Genomic DNA, 25,749 nt, shown 5'->3' with positions numbered 1-25,749 from the left:
GGTGCGTCTCCCACAAAGGTGTCAAATGTGCGCTCAGGAGCGGAAGGTTTATCCTGTGACGGGAGTATGGCAAAGTTAGCTAATTCCCGGGGAAGACATGGTTGTATTACTGTGTTATTTATGCTTAAAGAATGGTTTAAACCACTTATTAATGTGTGGATACACAGGCATATTTAAAGCCTAAGTTGTTTTGGATGAGTTCGATTTGTGATTTAATTCAGTTCCCTTTGAATCAGCTGTTGTTTTCTCTAAGGAGAAAAGCATGCACACATTTAAAAACTATACGTTACTTATCCTTTTATCTATAAAATGTCTTGCACAACTAGCTAATTTTGGTTTGATTACTTTGCACATTTATTTTGGGATTCCACCCCTGTAAATGTGATTTGCCTGATGAGGCACGAGTGGTGTAATTTCATTGAAGTGCATTTGTCTCCACGTTTCCTCACCTCTGCTTCTCGATTACCTTTGACCTTTTTCAAAAGCAGGACAGGACTGAGGAGCATCGAGCAAAACCAATTGAGATTCTCCCAATAATTGTGCACTTGCTCCCCTATAAGCAAAATCCATGAGGGGGCGTGTACAAGTGCCATAGAATTAGGAGCAAGGCACAAACCCCCGAGCTGACAAGGTACAAATCTGTCGTTCTGCCCCTGAACAGGCAGTTAACCTGTCTTTCAAAATAAGAATTTGTTCTTAACTGACTTGCCAAGGTAAAAAATATATATATAAATACATTGAACTTATTAGTGCCAAGAATTAGGAATGAGAACAATTTAATAGTAATACTCTTGACTTTGCAGAATCTCTGCACTGGACCGATTTTAGTGGAGCATGGCAACTGTCCGAAATGGGTAGAAAGAGGCTACCATGTATAAGATTTAGATCAACTTACTGGATATAAATTCAGAATAATCATTCATAATATTTTATTTGGGATTATTTTATCCTTTGTTATGTAATATTTAAACATTAGATCATTTTATGGTATTAATTCATCTTTTTCTCCAACCCTGTTCCCTCCCAGTGAAGTGTGAAAGGGATCCACATCATATCAACCATAGCAACCTACTGGGACATGGGGTGTTTCATCCTGCAAAAGGGTTGCTACAAGCATGTTGGGAACATGAGCAAGGATGGAACATGAGCTTTGGGTGGTTGGGTATACCCAGTTGAGGGAGTTGGGACTGTATGGAAGGGAGGTAAGCCCCAGTGTAGCTATTGTTGTAAACACAACACGGCTACTCCTGCCTCTAGTAGTAGAAGTGTTGGAGAGACTACTCAAAGATAGGGAGGGGTTTGATTCAAATAAAATGTTATTGGTCACAGTGAAATGCTTACTTCCGAGCCCATTCCCAACAATGCAGAGTTAAAAAGGAAGGCAAATATTTGCTGAATAAAAAAGGAAATAGTAACACAATAAAAACAGTAAGACTATATACAAGGAGTACCAGTACCGAGTAAATGTGCAGGCGTACGAGGTAATTGAGGTAATGTAGTATGTACATGTGGGTAGGGGTAAAAGTATAATAAACAGAGTGGCAGCATTGCGTGTGTGTTGGAGTGTTAGTGTAGTATGTGTGAGTGAGTGTTTGGGTAGAGTCTAAGCAGTGCAAAGGAGTCAGAGCCAAACTGTAAATAATAAAGGGGATCAATGTAAATTGTCCGGGTAGCCATTTGATTAACTGTTCAGCAGTCTTATGGCTTTGGGATAGAAGCTGTTCAGGTTCCTTTTGGTCCCAGACTTGGCGCTCCGGTACCACTTGCCATTCGGTAGCAGAGAGAACAGTCTATGACTTGAGTAGCTGACACCGCCTGGTATAGAGGTCCTAGCTAATTTTGTTTTGATCACTTTGCACATTTATTTTGGGATTCCACCCCTGTAAATGTAATTTGCCTGATGAGGCATGAGTGGAGTAATTTCTTAGAAGTGCATCTGGGAGTTCGGCCTCAGTGATGTACTGGACTGTACACAGTAGCGCCTTGCTGATTTGTTTAAAGGTCCAATGCAGCCGTTTTTATCTTAAAATCAAATAATTTCTGGGTAACAATTAAGTGCCTTTACTGTGAATGTTTTCAATTAAAATGGTCAAAAATAAACTAAAATAGCTTCTTAGCTAAATGCAATTTCTCTAGCAAGAATTTAGCTGCGACTGTTTGGGAGTGGAATGAGAGAAGGGCCTCATTTGAAAAGCCTAATGGGAGGGTTGTGTAACCTGAAAACTAGCTGTTTTTGGCAACCTCGTAGTGTGGAAATATATATGAAACACAGGAAATTAAATGTTTTGACTGCACTGGACCTTTTAATAGACGTCTGGATACTGATGCAGATGGTTCAAAATACTGCACCTTAGAAATATTGTACTGGGTCAACATTTGTAGTGCAGGAATGTGGGGTTGCAGTCAGGAAATGTATTATAGACAACCTGGCATGACAGAGCTGATGGCTGTACTGTTGGCCTTGCAGTTGGTGGAGGAAGTCAAAGAGTCGTTTTTTGGTCTGACCAGTGACATGTATTCATGGATGCCAAGGTAAGCCAGGTTTCTCCCCCAAAAAAAGAAAGAAAAAAATAAAATAATGTATCTTTCGTCTCTGTTTCCTAATTTCCCTTCAATTCACAAAAGGCTGAATGTATCTCACCGGAGAACGCATCCTAGTGAGCGATAGGATAAAATAATAGCCAAACTGAGTGAGCCCAACTGTGAATGGTCCTGGTGCACCAAAAAAAAGTGTAAAGGGAAGCCCGTTTGGATTTGGCGTCATTCCTATCGCATTGAGAGCATATGTCATTGACAAAAAACAACTTGAACTGTTGCATCTCATTCTGTTGTTGTCCTCCGGTGGCTAGCCAGCTAGCTAAAATGGGCCCTTTCGTAAATTAGCCATAGATGGAGACAGGGATTTGGACTTGGCATTTTACTTAATTCTCCATACTGGCCAATGATTATAATGGCGATTCTGATCCAACCATCAATTCATACATTGTGCCCCTGGCCTGAGGATGTAAGTTCAATATGCAGCTAGATCTAGAAGGCTAATGTTAACTAGCTAACGTTACCCATGAAAGGAAGTTAGGCTAGCGAGGAAGCATTTTAGCCAAGTAGCCTAGGACAAGAACAAAAATACAAGTGTGTACTGTATGAGAGTGTGATAGACTGTTTTGTCAACATGAAAGACTGGAGGATGGTATTGGCATTTCTCTACAAGTAGGGTGACTCAAAATGTTTTTTCTACTTGCACGAACGCGCACACACACACACAGAAATAAGAACCATGGACTGCCATCATATTTAGCTTATGTTGATTGGACTAAATTGTTTTGGGGATCTTTTAGTTGTCACTGTATTAGACTAAACGTAGGTGATTTTATGACGTTGAAGTTGAAATAGTGCTGGAATAGTGGAGGTAGCTCCTGTTTTCTTTGTGACTTGCGGTAACTCTCTGTGGTTCTAAAGCAATAGTTTAGTAGTCCCGAAAATGTCTGAAAACATTAACTTGCTTGACCTTGCAGTAGGTCATGTAACTGTTAGTTACATGCAATATGCTTTGTGGACTTCTCTGGACCGAGGTTGCTCTCAGGTTTTGTGATGAAACAAAGGTGTGGTTTAATTTATTCTGACACTGTGTCTTGTTATTGTCTCAGCCTTTAGGCCTACAGTGGAGCAAAAAAGTATTTAGTCAGCCACCAATTGTGCAAGTTCTCCCACTTAAAAGATGAGAGAGGCCTGTAATAATTCATCATAGGTACACTTCAACTATGACAGACAAAAGGAGAAAAAAAATCAGTGAGCAGTGAGCAAAAATGCCAGAACCACACGGGGTGACCTAGTGAATGACCTGCAGAGAGCTGGGACCAAAGTAACAAAGCCTACCATCAGTAACACACTACGCCGCCAGGGACTCAAATTCTGCAGTGCCAGACGTGTCCCCCTGCTTAAGCCAGTACATGTCCAGGCCCGTCTGAAGTTTGCTAGAGAGCATTTGGATGATCCAGAAGAAGATTGGGAGAATGTCATATGGTCAGATGAAACCAAAATATAACTTTTTGGTAAAAACTCAACTCGTCGTGTTTGGAGGACAAAGAATGCTGAGTTGCATCCAAAGAACACCATACCTACTGTGAAGCATGGGGGTGGAAACATCATGCTTTGGGGAAAAGGGACCAGGACGACTGATCCGTGTAAAGGAAAGAATGAATGGGGCCATGTATTGTGAGATTTTGAGTGAAAACCTCCTTCCATCAACAAGGGCATTGAAGATGAAACGTGGCTGGGTCTTTCAGCATGACAATGATCCCAAACACACCGCCCGGGCAACGAAGGAGTGGCTTCATAAGAAGCATTTCAAGGTCCTGGAGTGGCCTAGCCAGTCTCCAGATCTCAACCCCATAGAAAATCTTTGGAGGGAGTTGAAAGTCCATGTTGCCCAGCAACAGCCCCAAAACATCGCTGCTCTAGAGGAGATCTGCTTGGAGGAATGGGCCAAAATACCAGCAACAGTGTGTGAAAACCTTGTGAAGACTTACAGAAAACGTTTGACCTCTGTCATTGCCAACAAAGGGTATATAACAAAGTATTGAGATAAACTTTTGTTATTGACCAAATACTTATTTTACACCATCATTTGCAAATAAATTCATTCAAAATCCTACAATGTGATTATCTGGATTTTTTCCCCTCATTTTGTCTGTCATAGTTGAAGTGTACCTATAATGAAAATGACAGGCCTCTCTCATCTTTTTAAGTGTTAGAACTTGCACAATTGGTGGCTGACAATACTTTTTTGCCCCACTGTATATATCATGGTCGCAAGGTATATGAACTAACAGGTTATAGAGCAAACAACACAGGTTGTAATATGGCTTTTTTTTCTGGCTTCCCATGGATTTTACCCACACATCACTACTGGCTCTGACTCATGTGCGGTATTGATGAGTCTGCAGTCCTTTAGCTCACGTAGCGGACAAGACCTGCTGTATGAGGTACTACAAACCCATGGCTGGGTGAGACAGATGGACATACAGAGATAGCACCACACTGTCAACTCTCTGGCCTCCCTGTAAGCTGTTGGTGTTGGAGTGAACAGGGAGTACAGGAGGAGACTAAGCACACACCCTTGAGGGGCCCCACGTGTTGAGGGTCAGCATGGCAAAGGTGTTGCCTACTCTCAACACCTGGGTCCATACCGTCATGAAGTCCAGGATCCAGTTACAGTGGGAGGTGTTCAGGCCCAGGGTCCCTAGCTTGATGATGAGCTTGGAGGGGACTCTGGTGTTGAACGCTGAGCTGTAGTCTATGAACAACATTCACACATAGTTATTTTCCCTCTTGTCCAGGTGGGAGAGGGCAGTGTGAAGTGCAACTGAGATTGTGTCATCTCTGGATCTGTTGGGGCGGTATGGGAATTTGAGTGGGCCAAGTGTGTCTGGGATGATGGTGTTGATGTGTAGCATGACCAGCCTTTCAAATCACTTGATAATTACAGATGTGAGTGCTATAGGGTGACAGTCATTTAGACAGGTTACCTTGGAGTTCTTGGGAACAGGGACAATGGTGGTCAGTTTTAAACATGTTGGGATTACAGACTGGAACAAGGAGAGATTGAAAATGTCTGTGAAGACACTTGCCAGCTAGTCTGCACATGCTTTGATAACGTGTCTTGGTCTGGCCAAGCGGCCTTGCGAGTGATAACCTGTTTAAAAGTTTTACTCACATTGGCACAGACACAGTCATCCGGGAACAACATGGGCTTTCATGCAAGACCAAGTGTTCCTCGAAGTGAGCATAAAAGGCATTTAGCTCGTTTGGGTGTTCTTCATCACTGGGCATCTTACGGCTGGGTTTCCCCAAGTGTTCCTCGAAGTGAGCATAAAAGGCATTTAGCTCGTTTGGGTGTTCTTCATCACTGGGCATCTTACGGCTGGGTTTCCCTTTGCAATCCATTATCGTCTGCAAGTCCTACCACATACAACATGTGTCAGAGCCGGTTTAAGATGTCGCCCTTCTCCATCAGCACCCTCTTCTTACTCTCGATAATTAGGTTAAGGTCAGGGTTAGCTAAAATGCACACACAAAAAAATCTACTTTTGATGTCAATTTGACAAAAGCTGTATCACATCTAGACACTAGGCAGGTAGCCTAGTGGTTAGAGCTTTGGGCCAGTAACCGAAAGATTTCTTGATTGAATCCCCGAGCTGACAATGTAAAGAATCTGTTGTTCTCCCCCTGAACAAGGCAGTTAACCCACTGTTCCCTGGTAGGCTGTCATTATAAATAATTATTTGTGCTTAACTGACTTGCCTAGTTAAATAAAGGTTACATTAAAAAAAAATATATATATATAATAATGACCGGCTGGCAAGTATGATTTAGTTCCTTCCTGTCGCTGGCCCACACTCCAGCACAGTAGGTGGCGTTAATGCACCTTTAATGAATGGATGCCAAACGCCCTTAAATTCCAAAGAAGAAGAAGAAGATTCACAGTCAGAGAATTCAGTTCAGTTCTGTCGCAGTAACGTTCGTTGTTTTTCTTCGACTGTTTTTGAGAGTAACTTTGATTTCGGTAAGTAGTTTATAACAGTAATGTGAATTAACTGGCATACTTTCGATAGTACCTAGCTAAATCAATCAGGTTTATTAGACGCCTGCGCACGTTTGCTTACGTGTTAGCGGCCATGCTCGCTAACGTTAGCCTGCTTACTCTGGCTAGCTAATTGTCAATCATGCATGGCATGTAACGTTATGTCTTTATAGTAGTAGTAACTAGCTAGCCTTACAATATGTTACAGATGGTGGTATTTGTTGATTTTTCAGGCCGATTAGCAGTTAACTTCGTAAGTTACTTGCTAGCTAGCGAACTGTCCATAAATGGATTGTATCCCCGAGACCGGGTACCTAGCCAGCCGGCAGGCCTTACGCTTGAGAAATAGCTAGCTAAGTAGGGTGGTAACTACTTTTCCAACAGTTATCATTGCTGTCATTGCATGATCAGCCTATGATATCTATATATCTATTTGACTATCTAGCTAGGTAGTTACTTGTAACAAGCCATAATGTAGCCAGCGTTAGCTAGCTAACTAGCTGATGATGTGAATTTAGCTAGCTAAAGTTAGTTGACTGCGGAGCCATATGGCTCTAAACTCGTTAAACAGCAGTTGCCAACATTGTGTGTTCTGGATAACATTGCCATGGGGGTTCTGACTTGTCAATTATTACTTTTATCCCAAACCAACACCTGTCAATCCTACTTGTACATATCTTGTGGTGTTGACTTAGACAACTAGCTTATCTTTAAGCTATAATAATAATGCCCTCTTCTCATTCTCATTCAGGGTGTCTTTTATGAGTAATCAAAAGATTCAGAAGCCAACGCTTACAGGCCAGCGTTTTAAAACTAGGAAGAGAGGTGGGTGTAAACTTAATGTATTACTATTATGACTGGCAAAAAAACTTATGATTTGTGTCCCTAATGAATGCATCGATCTTTCAACAGATGAAAAGAAGGTGTTTGACCCTACTCAGTTTCAGGAAACCATTGTACAAGGTCTGAACCAAACTGGCAGTGATCTCGACGCTGTTGCGAAATTTCTTGATGCCTCTGGTGCCAAGCTTGACTACCGCCGCTATGCTGAGACACTCTTCGACATCCTGGTGGCTGGCGGAATGCTGGGTAAGGATAGAATGGAATGCTGGGTAAGGATAGAATGGAATGCTGGGTAAGGATAGAATGGAATGGAATTCTGGGTAAGGATAGAATGGAATGGAATTCTGGGTAAGGATAGAATGGAATGGAATTCTGGGTAAGGATAGAATGGAATTCTGGGTAAGGATAGAATGGAATGGAATGCTGGGTAAGGATAGAATGGAATGGAATGCTGGGTAAGGATAGAATGGAATGCTCGGTAAGGATAGAATGGAATGCTGGGTAAGGATAGAATGGAAGAGCCTGTTAGTGTAAGGTGCTGGCAAAATAAGGATAAAATGGAATACTAGGTAAGGAGAAAATTAAATAGAATGGACAAAAGTGTGTTTGTGTGAAAGTCTGTATAATAAGGGAGTGAATGTTATTTATATTGAGGGATACCTGGAGATAATCGGACCTCTGAAATGAAAGTGGATGGCCCTCCCCCTGAGGAAAATATTAGTGATGCACCGATATTACATTTTTGCCCGATTCCGATATTTTCCTTGCCAAAAAACGATGGTGATATTTAACATTTTGCGGCCTTTTAAGCATTCTAGTTCAGTTAAATAGCTAATACAAACACGTGCGGACGCAGCGGTCTAAGGCACTGTATCTCCGTATCTCCTCCAAGAGGCGTCACTACAGTCACTGGTTCGAATCCAGGCTGTATCACATCCGGCCGTGATTTGGAGTCCCATAGGGCGGCGCACAATTGGCACAGCGTCGTCCGGCTTTGCCCTGGGGTAGGCCGTCATTGTAAATAAGAATTTGTTCTTAACTGACTTGCCTAGTTAAATATAGGTTACACACACCACACTAACCAAAAACTTATTTTGTTGGCATTTACATATGTCCCCATTACCAGTAAAACATAATCAAAACCTATTTCTTTCGCTGTTCATTTGTTCAGTCGGTTCATTCTCAGGATTTCTATGGAACGCCGTTTGGCTCTTGCGTTTCAAAAAAGACGCACGTCAAATAAGCTTGTTGACCAATCGGGACCTGAATAAACCTGCACTAAACATAATAATTTAACACATTCATACATTTTTTTACGTAGTTATTACACATTAATTACACTCACTTGTTATTCAGATGTCACAACTATTCACCAATACGTATACTATGATGCCGGTAAAGTTGTCTCGCGCACCTACAGTGCTGGTCATTTTTTTTAAAAGCTAGCTAGCTAGCTAGCTCATGGATGCAAAAAAATGTTTCCCATAAACATGCCGCTAACTATATATAATTGGGTGTCGTCATCTAAAATAAATATCCCTAATAAGACCGTTCCTATTTGATTAATGGTGGTCGGACCCATTTATGTGAAGCTAGCCACAATAAGGATTAGCCTCAATAGTGGACTTTGCGGTTAGCCTTCAAAATAAGTATTACATAATTATACTATTTGTATTAATTTGCATCACTGTCAATTACTTTTTATGGCAACTAACAATTCCACTATTATGTTTAATCCTTATTGTGGCTAGCTTCACAACACAAAACTCTGTCTGTTTGAGCGTCACTAGCCGGATGAAGCTAGCTGGCTGCTTATAATGTTAGCTTTGGGCAACAGGGTTAATTAGCTGGCTAGATATTTATTTTCATGAACTGAAGATCAATTTCAATAGGCAAACAAGTGGCTACCTAGCTAATACTTACGTACATGGATTCCTAAATCATTTCTCAGAATAGTGAAAATGACTGCAGGTTTTACTGGTCATTGTTTTCAGGCTGGTTCTATTGGTGCTAGCTAGATACCAAGCTAAAGCTAGCTACCCCAAAAGTTACGGTCAAACAAATTATGCATTATTACCAATGCGGTATTGTTCATGGCCGGTGTTAGCTTTTTTTGTATAGCTTTGACAGTGCTACTGTATCATTTTTGGCACGCAAAGACCCAAACGGCGTTCCATAGTATGTAGCTAATAGCAGTGACGCTCTTACTGTTTAACTCCAGTAGGACCACATCTGAAAAATAGTGCACTTGGTAGTGTGTATCGGTGCTCGACCAGTCTGCGAAAGCCAACATCACACACGACAGAGAACGGTTGATTGTCAAGGGCAATGAATTCCATTATCTTGTCTTTAATGGATTTCGCCTTTGAGTTGTCTCGCTGAAAATTTCTTACTCTTTCAAATGACTCCTCGGCTTATTGACTGCTCGATCCACACAGTAGACTTTGTGGGCGACATTACGTCACGTACCTGCGTTATATAGGTATGCATGGTAGCTTTGACATCGGTTTTCAACATTGCCGTTAAACTAGACATCAGGTCGATAACAATGTTGTCATTTTTAGCTAATATCAGCCGATTTCCAATATTTTCACCGCTATATCGTGCATCCCTAGAAAATACACTGCTCAAAAAAATAAAGTGAACACTTAAACAACACAATGTAACTCCAAGTCAATCACACTTCTGTGAAATCAAACTGTCCACTTAGGAAGCAACACTGATAGACAATAAATTTCCCATGCTGTTGTGCAAATGGAATAGACAACAGGTGGAAATTATAGGCAATTAGAAAGACACCCCCAATAAAGGAGTGGTTCTGCAGGTGGTGACCACAGAACACTTCTCAGTTCCTATGCTTCCTGGCTGATGTTTTGGTCACTTTTGAATGCTGGCGGTGCTTTCACGCTAGTGGTAGCATGAGACGGAGTCTACAACCCACACAAGTGGCTCAGGTAGTGCAGCTCATCCAGGATGGCACATCAATGTGAGCTGTGGCAAGAAGGTTTGCTGCTCTTGTCAGCGTGGTGTCCAGAGCATGGAGGCGCTACCAGGAGACAGGCCAGTACATCAGGAGATGTGAAGGAGGCCGTAGGAGGGCAACAACCCAGCAGCAGGACTGCTACCTCCGCCTTTGTGCAAGGAGGAGCACTGCCAGAGCCCTGCAAAATGATGTCTGCTCAAACGGTCAGAAACAGACTCCGTGAGGGTGGTATGAGGGCCCAACGTCCACAGGTGGGGGTTGAGCTTACAGCCCAACACCGTGCAGGACGTTCGGCATTTGCCAGAGAACACCAAGATTGGCAAATTCGCCACTGGCGCCCTGTGCTCTTCACAGATGAAAGCAGGTTCACACTGAGCACATGTGACAGAGTCTGGAGATGCCGTGGAGAACGTTCTGCTGCCTGCAACATCCTCCAGCATGACCGGTTTGGCGGTGGGTCATTCATGGTATGGGGTGGTATTTCTTTGGGGGTCCGCACAGTCCTCCATGTGCTCGCCAGAGGTAGCCTGACTGCCATTACCTACCGAGGTGAGATCCTCAAACCCTTGTGAGACCGTATGCTGGTGCGGTTGGCCCTGGGTTCCTCCTAATGCAAGACAATGCTAGACCTCATGTGGCTGGAGTGTGTTAGCAGTTCCTGCAAGAGGAAGGCATAGATTCTATTGACTGGCCCGTCCGTTCCCCAGACCTGAATCCAATTGAGCACATCTGGGACATCTCGCTCCATCCACCAACGCCACGTTGCACCACAGACTGTCCAGGAGTTGGCGGATGCTTTAGTCCAGGTCTGGGAGGAGATCCCTCAGGAGACCATCCGCCACCTCATCAGGAGCATGCCCAGGCGTTGTAGGGAGATCATACAGGCACGTGGAGGCCACACACACTACTGAGCCCAATTTTCACTTGTTTTAAGGACATTACATCAAAGTTGGATCAGCCTGTAGTGTGGTTTTCCACTTTAATTTTTAGTGTGACTCCAAATCCAGACCTCCATGGGTTGATAAAATAGATTTCCATTGATCATTTTTGTGATTTTGTTGTCAGCACATTCAAATATGTAAAGAAAAAAGTATTTAATAAGAATATTTCATTCCTTCAGATCTAGGATGTGTTATTTTAGTGTTCCCTTTATTTTTTTGAGCAGTGTATGTTACCTGGCCCTCTCCGAGCATTTGAAAAAAAATAAAACATGTAACCCTCCCCCTCCAAAATGATGATTTAAACAAGATGGCAGGGAATATTAAATCCCATAGTAGGCTATCAATTTTGCAGTCGTGATTTCTATCAACTCAAACCGTGCAAACCTACAGCTGTATTCATACCATATTCATATTCACTGCTTCAGGTTGTGTTCGTTGTCATAGTGACAACTGCAAATGATACCAACCTAAATTTAAAAAAATAAAAACTTGTATTTAAATTAAATGTAGAAATTCAACAACAAATGAGGTTTAGCCTGCGTGTCTTTACATGTCATTGCTTGCCTCGTTGCTCAATGGATGTCAATTCGTTGGGCTCTTTTTCGCTGCTCATCACTGTCTCCAGAGTATAAGAAAGACAAGCATTTCGCTTCACCCGCAATAACATCTGCTAAACACATGTATGTGACCAATACAATTTTATTTGATCTGTCCTGTGCAACAATGTTATCATCACTGGCCACTCTCTTTGCAACTTTCTCCGACAGCTAAATTGGCTATAAATTGTCTATTTTACATGCAGCAATAGCATGCATGCTTCTCTCCCAAAAAAAACTATTAGGCCTAGTTTAAAAAGAATGCTCCACTCCACACTGCCCTTTCCCACATGGACAAAAGGATGTGAGAATGTGGTTCATTGACCACAACTCAGCGTTGAACACCATATTTCCCACGAAGCTCATCACTAAGCGAAGGACCTCGTGATTAAAACACCTTCCTCGGCAACGGGATACTGGACTTCGTGACGGGCTATCCCAAGGTGGTAAGAGTAGGTAACAACATATCGCCATGCTGATTCTCAACACGGCGGCTCGTCAGAGGTGCCTGCTTAGTCCCCTCCTGTGTACTCCCTTTTCACCCACAACTGCATGGCCAAGCACGACTCCAACCACAAGTTTGTTGACGACAACAGTCGTCAGACAACAGTGGTAGGCCTGATCACTGACAACAATGAGACAGCCTATAGGGAGGTCAGAGACCAGGCATTGTCAAATCAAGTTTATTTGTCACGTGCTCCGAATACAACAGACCTTGAAATGCTTACTTACAGGCTCTAACCAATAGTGCAAAAAAGGTATTAGGTGAACAATAGGTAGGAAAATAAATAAAATAACAGTAAAATGTCAGGCTACATACAGTAGCGAGGCTGTAAATGTATTGAGGCTACATACAGACACCGGTTAGTCAGGCTGATTGAGGTAGTATGTACATGTAGATATGGTTAAAGTGATTATGCATATATGATGAACAGAGAATAGCAGTAACGTAAAAGAGGGATTGGTGGGTGGGACACAATGCAGATAGCCCGGGTAGCCAATGTGCGGGAACACTGGTTGGTCGGCCCAATTGAGGTAGCGTGTACATGAATGTATAGTTAAAGTGACTATGCATATATGATAAACAGTAGCAGCAGCATAAAAAGAGGTGGGGGGTGGCACGGCACAATGCAAATAGTTCGGGCAGCCATTTGATTACCTGTTCAGGAGTCTTATGTCTTGGAGTAACAACTGTTGAAGCCTTTTTGTCCTAGACTTGGCTCTCCACTACCGCTTGCCATGTGGTAGTAGAGAGAATAGTCTGTGGCTGGAGTCTTTGACAATTTTTCGGGCCTTCCTCTGACACCGTCTGGTATAGAGGTCCTGTATGGCAGGCAGCTTAGCTCCAGTGATGTACTGGGCCGTAAGCACTACCTTCTATAGTGCCTTGCGGTCAGAGGCTGAGCAATTGTCGTACCAATGTTGCAGCTGTGTAACCTTTTGAGGATCTGAGGACCAATGCCAAATCTTTTTTGTTTCCTGAGGGGGATTAGGCTTTGTCGTGCCCTCTTCACGACTGTTTTGGTGTGTTTGGACCATTCTAGTTTGTTGTTGATGTGGACACCAAGGAACTTGAAGCTCTCAACCTGCTCCACTACAGCCCCTGTCGATGAGAACGGGTGTGTGCTCGGTCCTCCTTTTCTTAGTAGTCCACTATCATCTCCTTCGTCTTGGTTACGTTGAGGGATAGGTTGTTATTCTGGCACCACCCGGCCAGGTCTCTGGCCTCCCTATAGGCTGTCTCGTCGTTGTCGGTGATCAGGCTTGCCACTGTTGTTGTCTGCAAACTTAATGATGGTGTTGGAGTCGTGCCTGGCCACGCAGTAGTGGGTTAACACGGAGTACAGGAGGGGACTGTGCACACACCCCTGGGGAGCTCCAGTGTTGACGATCAGCGTGGCAGATGTGTTGCTACCTGCCCTCACCGCCTGGGGGCGGCCTGTCAGCAAGTCCAGGATCCAGTTGCAGAGGGAGATGTTAAGTCCCAGGTTCCTTATCTTAGTGATGAGCTTTGAGGATACTATGGTGTTGAACGCTGAACTGTAGTCAATCAACAGCATTCTCTCATATGTGTTTCTTTTGCCCAGGTGGGAAAGGGCAGTGTGGAGTGCAATAGAGATTGCATAATCTGTGGATCTGTTTGGGCAGTATGCAAATTGGAGTGGGTCTAGGGTTACTGGGATAATGGTGTTAATGTGAGCCATTACCAACCTTGTTCTTGGGCACAGGGACTATGGTGGTCTGCTTGAAACATGTTGATATTACAGACTCAATCAGGGACATGTTGAAAATGTCAGTGAAGACACCTGCCAGTTGGTCAGCACATTCCCGGAGCACACGTCCTGGTAATCCGTCTGGCCCAGCAGCCTTGTGTATGTTGACCTGTTTAAAGGTCTTACTCACGTCAGCTACGGAGAGTGTGATCACACAGTCATCCGGAACAGCTGATGCTCTCATGCATGCCTCAGTGTTGCTTTCCTCAAAGCGAGTGTAGAAGTGATTTAACTCGTCTGGTAGGCTTGTGTCACTGGGTAGCTCGCGGCTGTGCTTCCCTTTGTAGTCTGTAATAGTTTGCAAGCCCTGCCACATAAGACGAGCGTCGGAGCCGGTGTAGTATGATTCAATCTTAGCCCTGTATTGACACTTTGCCTGTTTGATGGTTCGTCGCAGGCCGTAGCAGGATTTCTTGTAAGCTTCCGGGTTAGAGTCCTGCATCTTGAAAGCGGAAGCTCTACCCTCTAGCTCAGTGCGAATGTTGCCTGTAATCCATGGCTTCTGGTTGGGGTATGTACGTACAGTCACTGTGGGGGACGACGTCCTCTGCACTTATTGATAAAGCCAGTGACTGATGTGTTGTACTCCTCAATGCCGTCGGAAGAATCCCGGAACATGTTCCAGTCTGTGATAGCAAAACAGTCCTGTAGTTTAGCATCTGCTTCATCTGATCACTTTTTTATTGACAGAATCACTGGTGCTTCTTGGTTTAATTTTTGCTTGTTAGCAGGAATCAGGAGGATAGAGTTGTGGTTGGATTTATCACATGGAGGGAGAGCTTTGTACGCGTCTCTGTGTGTGGAGTACAGGTGATCTAGAATTTTTTTTCCCTCTGGTTGCACATTTAACATGTTGATGGAAATTTGGTAGAACTGATTTAAGTTTCCTTGCATTAAAGTCTCCGGCCACTAGGAGCGCCGCCTCTAGGTGAGCGGCTTCCTGTTTGCTTATTTCCTTATACAGCTGACTGAGTGTGGTCTTAGTGCCAGCACCTGTCTGTGGTGGTAAATAAACAGCCATGAAAAGTATAGCTGAAAACTCTCTAGGCAAGTAGTGTGGCCTGCAATTTATCACACTATACTCCAGGTGAGCAGAATCTCGAGACTTCCTTAGATTTCGTGCACCAGCTGTGATGCTAGGACAACAACTTCTCCCTGAACGTGAGCAATTAAAGGAGATGATCGTGGACTACAGGAAAAGGAGGGTTGACCACTCCCCCATTCAAATCAACGGGGCTGTAGTGGAGAGGGTCGAGAGTTTCAAGTTCCTTTGTGTCCACATCACCAACATACTATCATGGTCCAAACACACCAAGAATCGTGAAGAGGGCATAACAATGCCTTTTCCCCCTCAGGAGACTGAAAAGATTAGGTACGGGTCCCCAGATCCTCAGTTATACAGCTGCACCATCGAGAGCATCCTGACCGGTTGCATTTCCCTCTGGTATGGCAACTGCTCCGGTGTCCGACCGTAAGGCGCTACAGAGCGTAGTGCGTACGGCACAGTACATCACTGGGTCAAAGCTTCCTGCCATCCAGGACCTATATACTAGGCGGTGTCAGAGGAAGGCACACTAAATTGTAATATACTCAAGTGACCAAAGTCATAGGCTGTTCTCTCTGCTACCGCATGGCAAGCGGTACCGGAATGCCAAGTCTAGGTCCAAAAGGCTCCTTAACAGCTTCTGGCCCCCCAAGACTGCTGAACTGCCACCCGGACTTTTTACATTGACCTCCACCCCCCATGTTTTTACGCTGCTACTGTTTATTATCTATGCATAGTCGCTTTACCCCTACCTACATGTACAAATTACCTCAACCAACTTGTAACCCTGCACATTGACTCGGTACTGGTACTCCCTGTATTTAGCCATATCATTGTCCTTTTATTTCGTAAACAAGATCAAATCACGATGTCAGCGATCTTCAAGCCGAAATTTTAGTTTTTCCGATTTTTGAATTCCGAATTTATAACTTGGCAAGTCAGTTAAGAACAAATTACTTACAATGATGGCCTACACCGGCCATACCTGGACGACACTGGGCCAATTGTGCGCAGCCCTATGGGATTCCCAATCACAGCTGGTTGTGATACAGTCTGGATTCGAATCGGTGTCTGTAGTGACACCTCTTGCACTGAGATGCAGTGCCTTAGACCGCTGCGCCACCCGGGAGCCCCGGAGATTTTACTAGTCGGAGATCCTTTTTCCTGAGTTCCCAGTTGTCTTGAACACACTGAAGTCATTAGTCTGAGATTTCCAAGTTCCCAGTTTTGATTGCAGAATTTCTACCACTGTTCTTGTTGTGCACTACATGCGCTATTTACTAGATACTCTACACACCCACGTTCTAGATATGCCAAGCACAGAGGGACTGATCGAACAGCCAATGGAAGGGTAAAAGAGAAATGCCCACCCAGCTGGGCTCAGCGAGGAGAATGAGCGAGAACAGCGTTGTACACCAAAGTTGCACGTGTCAAATTCAATACCAGTATTCCCAAATGCTGACCAATACTGACATTTAATCGATTACAAATTACATTACCCTCCCCTGAACTAAAAATGTGTGTGTGTTATATAAAATTATAAATAAATAACCCTCTCCCTGACTGAAGTTGAAAAAGCATGACCCTCCCAACTTCCCTCCAGTTAACAATTGTGTAAATTTCAACTGGTCCCTAACCTTCATTTTTGTTTTCTTCTTTTTCAGCCCCAGGGGGTACCTTATCAGATGACTTGACCCGTACAGAGTTCTGTCTCTTTACAGCCCAAGAAGACCTGGAGACCATGCAAGCTTATGCTCAGGTACACTTGTGCAATGGAGTTTATTGGTTTAGCAATAGAGCTGAATATGATGATGCTTTCAGTTGTTTTTCTTTACTACATTAGTAGCTGTGGTTCAAACCCCTTTTCTACTGAAGGAAAAGGTTGATTATGATACAAGTGATTTCAGTCTTTGGATTAACATTGGTCTGTTATTTAGAGATCTGGGACAGGTCTCCCGATAGCGATGTAACTTTGGCTTACAAGTGTTTTAACGATGCATCTTTCCTACAACTTCTGAAGATGTAACATTTGTTTCCCAAAACACCACTCCGAGAGAACTTTCACGTAGTGCGGTGTTGAGGCATGTCTCGATACTGATAGGATCGAAAGGCAGTGCTGCTCTCGGTTCAGCTTTCTCCATTCAGATCTTACCTTAACATTGTAATTATTCCACAAGACTAACACTGGATCAGGTCCTAAAGTGAGATTATCACCTATGGCTGCAAATATTGAGGCAGCTTATCCTAGGGCTTACCCTATAATAATGCACTAAATAAAGATTTTGCTCATCATTGTACACATGGTAGGATAAACATGAAATATTTTGAGGTGAAAATGAGACTGTAGCCAAATAGCTAAATTAAATAAATTGAATGAAAATGATTATTGTTTTCAATATCATTAAAATACAGTATATAGGCTATGTAACCTATACTATTGGTGGGCTATATCTTTTAATGCAGTCATCTCCGTTTTCATTTGAAGCCTCTTTTTATCCTTCGCTCGTTTGTAACAATTGTATTTGTAGTCGACTTCGTTGTGAAGTTATTGATGGTCACAGACGGATAAAAGTGTAAAGTGACTCGGGGGGGGGGGGGGGCTAAAAACATCCAACTCTTCTACTGGTGGTGTAGTTAAGTGTGACTTTAGTGACAATGGTTTTGGGAATCAGCTCAGCTTAAACAATTTATTTTTTAAATGTAACTAGGTAAGTCAGTTAAGAACAAATTCTTATTTACAATGACGGCCTACACCGGCCAAACCCGGACAACGCTGGGCCAATTGTGCGCCGCTCTATGGGACTCCCAATCATGTCCTGTTGTGATACAGCCTGTAATTGAACCAGGCTGTCTGTAGTGACGCCTCAAGCACTGAGATGCAGTGCCTTAGACCGCTGGGCCACTCGGGAAAACGCCTCCTACGAAGGTTCCAACAATTAACTTTGCCATAAGATGCTTTTGGAAAACTGGCCCTTACTCTGTTTTCCCTGTCGTTACTTAGGTTTTCAACAAGCTTATCAGGCGCTACAAGTACCTGGAGAAAGGTTTCGAAGAGGAGATCAAGAAGGTAAAAATGTTGTTCAAAATGACGCATGTTTTTAAAAATCTGTTGGATCTTTCTGTTGTCACCATAGAGTTATTCAAATCATTGCTGCTTCCCAAACTTTGGTAAAAAATAGTGCGCTATAAAGGGAATAGGGTGCCATTTGGGATACAGACTTGATAGACGTCGGGAAGGATTACATTATTGAACCTGGCATTAGACATTTTGTTCTCGAATATGCAATTTTCTCAACTCTAGGCCTTATGTTCCATAGGGTTATATGAGAAATCTATTGTATTCCATCCTTATGCTAGCATTCTATTGTATTCTACGTTTCAGTATTTGTGTTTCCCTCTTATCGCCTGTGCAGTTGCTGCTGTTCCTAAAGGGGTTCACTGAGTCTGAGCGCAACAAGCTGGCCATGTTGACTGGCATCCTGCTAGCCAACGGCAACATCTCAGCCTCTATCCTCAACAGCCTCTACAACGAGAACCTCGTCAAAGAAGGTGCGCAGCAGTGCCAGCTCAATAGTGCAGGTTTCCTGGACAAAGATTAAGCCTAGTCCTGGACTAAAAATCACTTTCAATAGAGATTTTCCATTGAGTATTATTTTAAATCTAGGACTAGTCATAATATGTGTCTGGAGAAACCAGACTATATACTTACACGCTCATGTCCAGTTACTTGTGAAAAGGACTTGTAGGGACGTAAAGTTAAATGAAAGTTGCAAACATTCACTCTAAGATGTGAATTTACTTAGGGCATATTTATGGTTTTGTCTCATACAACAATCCGTGTGTGTTTTTACTGGGCAGACTTGTAAAACTTCTGGAATCGTGTCCTGTGGAATCTGGCTTTTCACCTGGTGGGCTTAAAATAAATGGTTTCCCTGTCTTATTTTTTACAAAGGTGTCTCTGCAGCCTTTGCTGTGAAACTTTTCAAATCCTGGATCCATGAGAAGGACATCAACTCTGTGGCCGGAAGTCTCCGGAAGGTCGGCATGGATAACAGGCTTCTGGTGAGTGAGACCACCAATCATGTGGGTGATGTCCAATCCGAAGCCATGCTAGCTTTACTTGGCTCAGTGTAAAATAGTCATTGGGTAGCAGGGTAGTTATGAAAAGAGAGCTCTCGGAATAGAAAGGTTCTGTCTTTCCTTGATTCCTCGCATCCTATCTCCTTACCATCTCAATTGTATGGTCCCTACCCTCTGACCTCATAATCATTCATAATGAGGCGGTAAGTGGATGCAAGGTACTTAGGAAAGATTAATTGAGAGAGCCAACGGAGAAGCCTTAGTTGGACAGGGCTTAAGCATAAAGATGCAATATAGTTGCATACGTTCTACTTAATTCTGTGTCGTTAAGCCTGTTTCTTCACCTTGTCTTGCAGGAGCTGTTTCCTGCCAACAAGCGGAGCTGTGAACACTTCTCTAAGTACTTCACAGATGCTGGACTCAAGGAGCTGTCAGACTTTGCCAGGAACCAGCAGGCCATCGGGTCCCGTAAGGAGCTTCAGAAGGAGCTCCAGGAACAGATGGAGCGCGGGGATGCTTTCAAAGACGTGAGTCCAAAGCCTGGCTGTATGCTGATAGCTGGAGAAGCACTCCTCTGGCTGAGTTCCATTCCCTACCCCTAACCCTTTAAGGGTGCACTTGCTCTCATTGTCCCTAGTTGATTTAGACGCATTGGATTGGTTTTAGCATGGGAAGTGAATTTGTGCACACTTGGAGTGGAGAATCAGATCGCAGCCTCTGCGTTGAAGGTTAGTTTTCGATTATGAATACTAATTTATTTTGTTAGCATGGGATGGACATGAAATGCCCAATAACCAGAATCACTACTTATTTACGGACTTACTTTCATTCCCTCCTTTCCCTCCAGATCATTGCCTCAGCCAGGGAGGAGATGAAGAAGAACAACATCTCAGAGCAGACCATGATCGGCATCGTGTGGACCAGTGTTATGAGCTATGTGGAGTGGAACAAGAAAGAGGAGCTGGTTACAGAACAAGCCATCAAACACTTGAAGGTGAGCTGATTGTCTTGCACTGATTTCAGAGCCATCACTTCCCCATCTTACCAAATATGAGTTGTGTGGAGAGAAACTTGAGTTCGCCTTCTCTGCAGGATTCTCACAATCAGCCATGGAATCAGACAGCATAGGCACATGGTGCACCAAAATGTGGCTGAAACGAGGGTAATGTTGTGGCTTGTTTTTTGTGACTCATGGAAACTCCCCTTGTCTCGCCACAGCAATACAGCCCACTGCTGAAGGCGTTCACATCCCAGGGAGCCTCTGAGATCCTGCTGCTGGTGAAGATGCAGGAGTACTGCTATGACAACATCCATTTCATGAACTCCTTCCAGAAGATTGTGGTCCTGCTCTACAAAGGTAAAAGTGATGCTTGGCACTCAGCATTAAGTAGAAGGATTGGGGGTAGGGCCCTACGACAGACTAGGTTCCTGTCCAGGGAGTGTACATGTGTATCAAGCTGCCTTACACTACAGAAACCGGACATAGGCTCCTGCACCTATGGGTTGTTCTGGCTCGGACAAGGCTTGCTTACTTACTTACAAAGGGAAGGAGAACAGTGAACAGCGTTGTCTGCGTCCACCGTCCTTGTTTCCCCAATCCCTCTCAAAGCTCATTGGATGGGAATGTCAGAGGGAGGGACCTTGGATCTTTCTATCCAGTGAGCTTTGATTCCATCTTCTGACCTCGCATTGACCGTAGCCGCCAAAACCTTCCCGCTGTGCTAATCAAAGCGAGATCTGCGTTGACTACCATGAAAAATGGGCATTCCTCTTCGGCTTTGCCAAGTGGAGCAGAATCAATGGCCAAAGAGGTGGAAATACTGCTCTAGTTTCTTCACTTTCTGTTCCGCTTTGTTCAGCCAACCTGAGCCCACCTGAAAATGTTGAAGGGTCAGTGGTCCGTTTTAGAATTATTTTATATTCTTCCAAATATGAGAGATGGGACATTATATGCACTAGGGCTGACCCCATTAAGTCGATTGTTTAGTCGTCAGGCTGTTGGTTGACCGATAATTGTTATGTCGATCAGTAGCAAAAGAAAATCATGTTTCATGGTGTACAAGACATCTGTTTGATTTGCACTTGTTTGAGTGGATTGATCTATTGAGGCTGTGGGGATGGCTCAGTCCATCACTCTAAGACGTGCTACTGAAATTGTACATGGTTAAGGACAATGGTGCAACACTAATACAAATAATATTATCTTATAACAAATGCTCTTTCTCCCGCGTTTAATAGCAGCCGCTGTCTGCGGTTTTGATACATAAGTGCACTGTTGAATTGGCAACTTTTTCTAGACCATGTTGCTATGTGTATAATAGCAAAGTTAATGAGCATATTGGTGTTGGGAACAATGTGGCAGAGTCAGCAGCGGAGTTAGGGGACGATAAAACAGCCCTTGCCTTAATTGACTAAGAAAAGTGAGGAGAGAGGAAACACCAACTGAACTAGGCTATAGATTATAAACTATATATACAGAGGTATGTGGACACCCCTTCAAATGAGTGGATTCAGCTATTTCAGCCACACCCGTTCCTGAGAGGTGTATAGACTTGAGCACACAGCCATGCAATCGCCATAGACAATCATTGGCAGTAGAATGGCCTTACTGAAGAGCTCAGTGACTTTCAAAGTTGCACCGTCATAGGATGCCACCAACAAATAATTTAGTCAAATTTCTGCCCTGCTAGAGCTGCCCCTGTCAACTGTAAGTGCTGTTATTGTGAAGTGGAACCGTCTATGAGCAACAACGGCTGTCGCAAAGTGGTAGCCCACACAAGCTCACAGAACGTGACCACTGAAGCGTGTGGTGCGTAAACGATAGTCTGTCCTCTGTTGCAATACTCGCTACCGAGTTCCAAACTGCCTCTGGAAGCATCATCAGCACAAGAACTGACTTTCGGGAGCATGAATTGGGTTTCCTTGGCCGAACAGCCGTACACAAGCCTAAGTTGACCATGTGCAATACCAAGCATCGGCTGGAGTGGTGTAAAGCTCGCCGCCATTGAACTCTGGAGCAGTGGAAACGCATTATCTGTAGTGATGAATCGCGCTTCACCAGCTGGCAGTCCGACGGATGAATCTGGTTTTGGTGGATATAGGTAGAACACTACCTGCCCGAATACATAGTGCCAACTGTAATGTTTGGTAGAGGAGGAATAATGGTCTGGGACTGGGACTGCCCCTGTGCACAAAGCGTGGTCCATACAGAAAGTTTGTTGAGATCGCTGTAGAAGAGCATGACTGGCCTGCACAGAGCCCTGACCTCGACTTCATCAAACGCCTTTGGGATGATTTGGACGCAGACTGTGAGCCAGGCCTAAACGCCTGACCTCCGTAATGCTCTTGTGGCTAAATGTAAGTCCCCGCAGCAATATCTAGTGGAAAGTCTTCCCAGAAGAGTTACAGCAGCAAAGGGGTGACCAACTCCATATTAATGCCCATAATTTTGTAATTGAGACGTTCAGAGAGCAGGTGTCCACATACCTTTGGTCCTGTAGTGTGTGTATATATCTACAAGACAGATCCTGCTTCTGTTGACTGTTTGAGTGTTTGTTTAATAGCCTACTGATTATGTGAGCACCAAGCCTCACGCAACCACGTCGGGTGAACTATTTCACAAATCTGTCTGTTTTATAATCTTTGCTTTGTTGTAATTAAGGCTTTATCCTTTTTTTTGTTTTGTTAGAATAGCCTTCCTGATATTACTTACACTTTATTTAGTATTTACGCTGTTCCAAATTGTCAAATAATTTTTAATAACCCTCCTTTTTCTGGGTCATTATGATCATTATCATTTAGTAGACTTAGTATAGCAGCCTTGTATAACCACCATCGAGATTTAGGCCTTAGAGTGCATCCTGTTTAGTCTTAATACTGTATCTTTCTTAGGCCTATATTTCAATACTTTCTACAGACTACTGTATCAGTCATTCGTTTGTCATCACAAAGCATACGAGTCATTCATGATTTGAAATGCAATCGAGCATTTTCGTTTAAAAATAAAATAAAGCGACACTTGAATAATTAGCGTACACAATAAATAAACCGTTCCATTTTGTCAATTGCGTTCCCAAATGCATGCAACTTTTTAAAATCTTTACTGTAATGAAGCTTTACAAACAATGTTGCAACCAACTCTCTGGTACGCTTATTTATTTAGTGTTTACATTGTTCCAAGCGGTCAGAGTTGTATTGTAATCTAACCATTCCTGTTTGGCATTCATAATATGCACGCATAGCTTGCTTCTTACATAATTTTTCTTGATCGCCAGTATTTTCCACAACTAGTAAAATGTATTCCATATGTCTGACTTTACCTTTACTTCCTGAGCAACCAGTAAACATTCCCCCGTTTCTAGTTTGTAATTTCCTCTGCTTCCATTTTGATGTCACTTGTTACTGTGTTCTGAGTTCATGACTGATTTGTGATTTTATGATATGCTATACATCAGGCCCTATTGGTCATGTGCATGTGACGCATACTTGTCACTTAAAGAGAGAAAGGGTTGAGGGAATAGGGAGTGTTTTTCCTAAACAAATGGGGGATTTCGTTAACCGATCATTTGTCAGATGGCTGTAATTATGTTACAGCTTCAGCAACACTGACAGTGCAATAAACATTGTTGATGTTCTGTGGTGGTCACTCCAACAGGGAGGAGAGTGGACCAACGGATGCTAGCCCCAGTCACTCGCTGTCATTTTTCTTTTTTACACTGCGCAGCAAGTCTGAGCCCGGCCCAGCACAATCAAATCAATTGCAGTCGTTCTTAATTATTTCATCAGATCGTTTGTTTATGGTATCAGACAAGCACGGTGCATATAGTTGATTTGAATAAAACACAGGGTGTCTATGGAAAAATACAACTTCTAACATTTCGGCCAATCTAAGCAAATTTTTGCGTTCGTGTTTTGAAAGCAAGGTTGCCTAGCAGATTCACATCAGCACTTTTTAGTTGGGCATAATTGTCTTTGCCAAGAGGCCATAATGGCATCTTTATCCCGGGATGCCTGCTGGTTTGTGATGATCATGTTGATTTATTTTTCCCAGCGGATGTTTTGAGTGAGGAGGCCATTCTGAAGTGGTACACCGAGGCCCACGTTGCCAAAGGAAGAAGTGTTTTCCTGGAACAGATGAAAAAGTTTGTGGAGTGGCTCAAGAACGCGGAGGAAGGTGAGCATGGCTTACGTTTTACATTAGAGTTGAGTAATTTAGCAGACGCCTATCCAGAGCGACTGAAAATCAGTTCAACTATAGTAGATACAATAACCACCTCGCCTTCAAAATAGGCGATAGTCCCATTGTCTGATGTGACTGAGCATGTAGTTTTGTCTGTATTCACCATAGCACATTTGTCTGTGCATGCAGTTGACATGAATCTTATCTGTTTTTTCAGAATCCGAGTCCGAGGAGGAAGAGGCTGACTAAAAGACCTCAAGCCAAATCCAAGGCTCGTTTTATTTTTTAGAATAACGTAATAACATATTTTTTTCTATTCTACCTCCTCAACAACCATAATGTCTAGATGTAATTTAAGGGCTTTTACATCATGTTCATTTTTTTAACTTTTAAAGTTTACACTTCTGGATAGTAAGAATCATGAATAGATTTTCCCTTGACACACTTAATAATTCCTCATTTGAAGGGAAAGACATGTTGCCACATTTTAAAACCACCCCCCTTAACTCACCCAGCCCCTTCTGTTGGTATGTATCTGTGTTTTATGAAAGAATGTTCCCTTTAAAATTGACTATTCATTCCGCTGGCATGATTCATAGCGATCTTTTACTGCAGTTGGACTCTTATTTGCCAGTGGTTGATACATACATGCTCACTATTTAACTCCTTTTTGTATTTTTATTTAGCCAGTGTGACATGTCCAGATAATCAGATTTTAAATTGGATGGCCAGGCTTGAACTCTCTTGTCCACACTATATGAACTTCTAGCCACCAGTCTACTGGAAAGGTGCTGGTGGTGTAAACTGTAATCGCTCTCTGACATCTTCTGTAACACTGTGCCAGATTCTAGATTTAATTTTGGTTATTGTTGTAATTTCTTTACCCTGATATAAATTTGACTTTTTAAAATAAAGTTCAGTACTAGTTTTCAGTGTTTGTGTAATTACTCTCTGAGCTTGAATAGTGTTTTCTCATTAGGATTCTTAATTAAATGATCCTCTGCAGCAGTTATGGAAAGTTGGGGAATAGAAATCTTGTCGATGTAACTACAAAATATGAAGGATTAAAAAATATATATATGGCTTGTTACATATAGACATAGTGTACACGTGTAGAGTTAACCTAACCTTCACATAATCCAAAATACCTGACAAGAGTAACATTATTCAAGGTGTGTAGGGCATTACTCCTGGTGTGGAAGGTACAAAAATCCAACTCGCGAGGTCAA

The 25,749-nt window shown here is 43.1% G+C and overlaps 1 protein-coding gene across 1 annotated transcript; it reads left to right on the top strand.

Moving 5' to 3' along the window:
• The first annotated feature begins 6,420 nt into the window (after nucleotides 1-6,420).
• On the top strand, nucleotides 6,421-25,448 carry LOC124044006 (basic leucine zipper and W2 domain-containing protein 1-A). The gene is made up of 12 exons (XM_046363280.1): nucleotides 6,421-6,562; nucleotides 7,332-7,405; nucleotides 7,493-7,669; nucleotides 16,926-17,020; nucleotides 18,263-18,328; nucleotides 18,675-18,810; nucleotides 19,214-19,323; nucleotides 19,698-19,868; nucleotides 20,189-20,335; nucleotides 20,560-20,698; nucleotides 24,392-24,514; nucleotides 24,738-25,448. The coding sequence occupies exons 2-12, from the start codon at nucleotides 7,342-7,344 to the stop codon at nucleotides 24,767-24,769; spliced, it is 1,260 nt and encodes a 419-aa protein (XP_046219236.1). The 5' UTR covers nucleotides 6,421-6,562; nucleotides 7,332-7,341; the 3' UTR covers nucleotides 24,770-25,448.
• The last annotated feature ends 301 nt before the right edge of the window (nucleotides 25,449-25,749 follow it).

The sequence above is a fragment of the Oncorhynchus gorbuscha genome, linkage group LG09 (genome assembly GCF_021184085.1).
Source record: "Oncorhynchus gorbuscha isolate QuinsamMale2020 ecotype Even-year linkage group LG09, OgorEven_v1.0, whole genome shotgun sequence".
Lineage (NCBI taxonomy): Eukaryota > Metazoa > Chordata > Actinopteri > Salmoniformes > Salmonidae > Oncorhynchus > Oncorhynchus gorbuscha.
The sequence above is the reverse complement of the archived record's forward strand: the minus strand, read 5'-3'. Positions and strand labels throughout refer to the sequence as shown.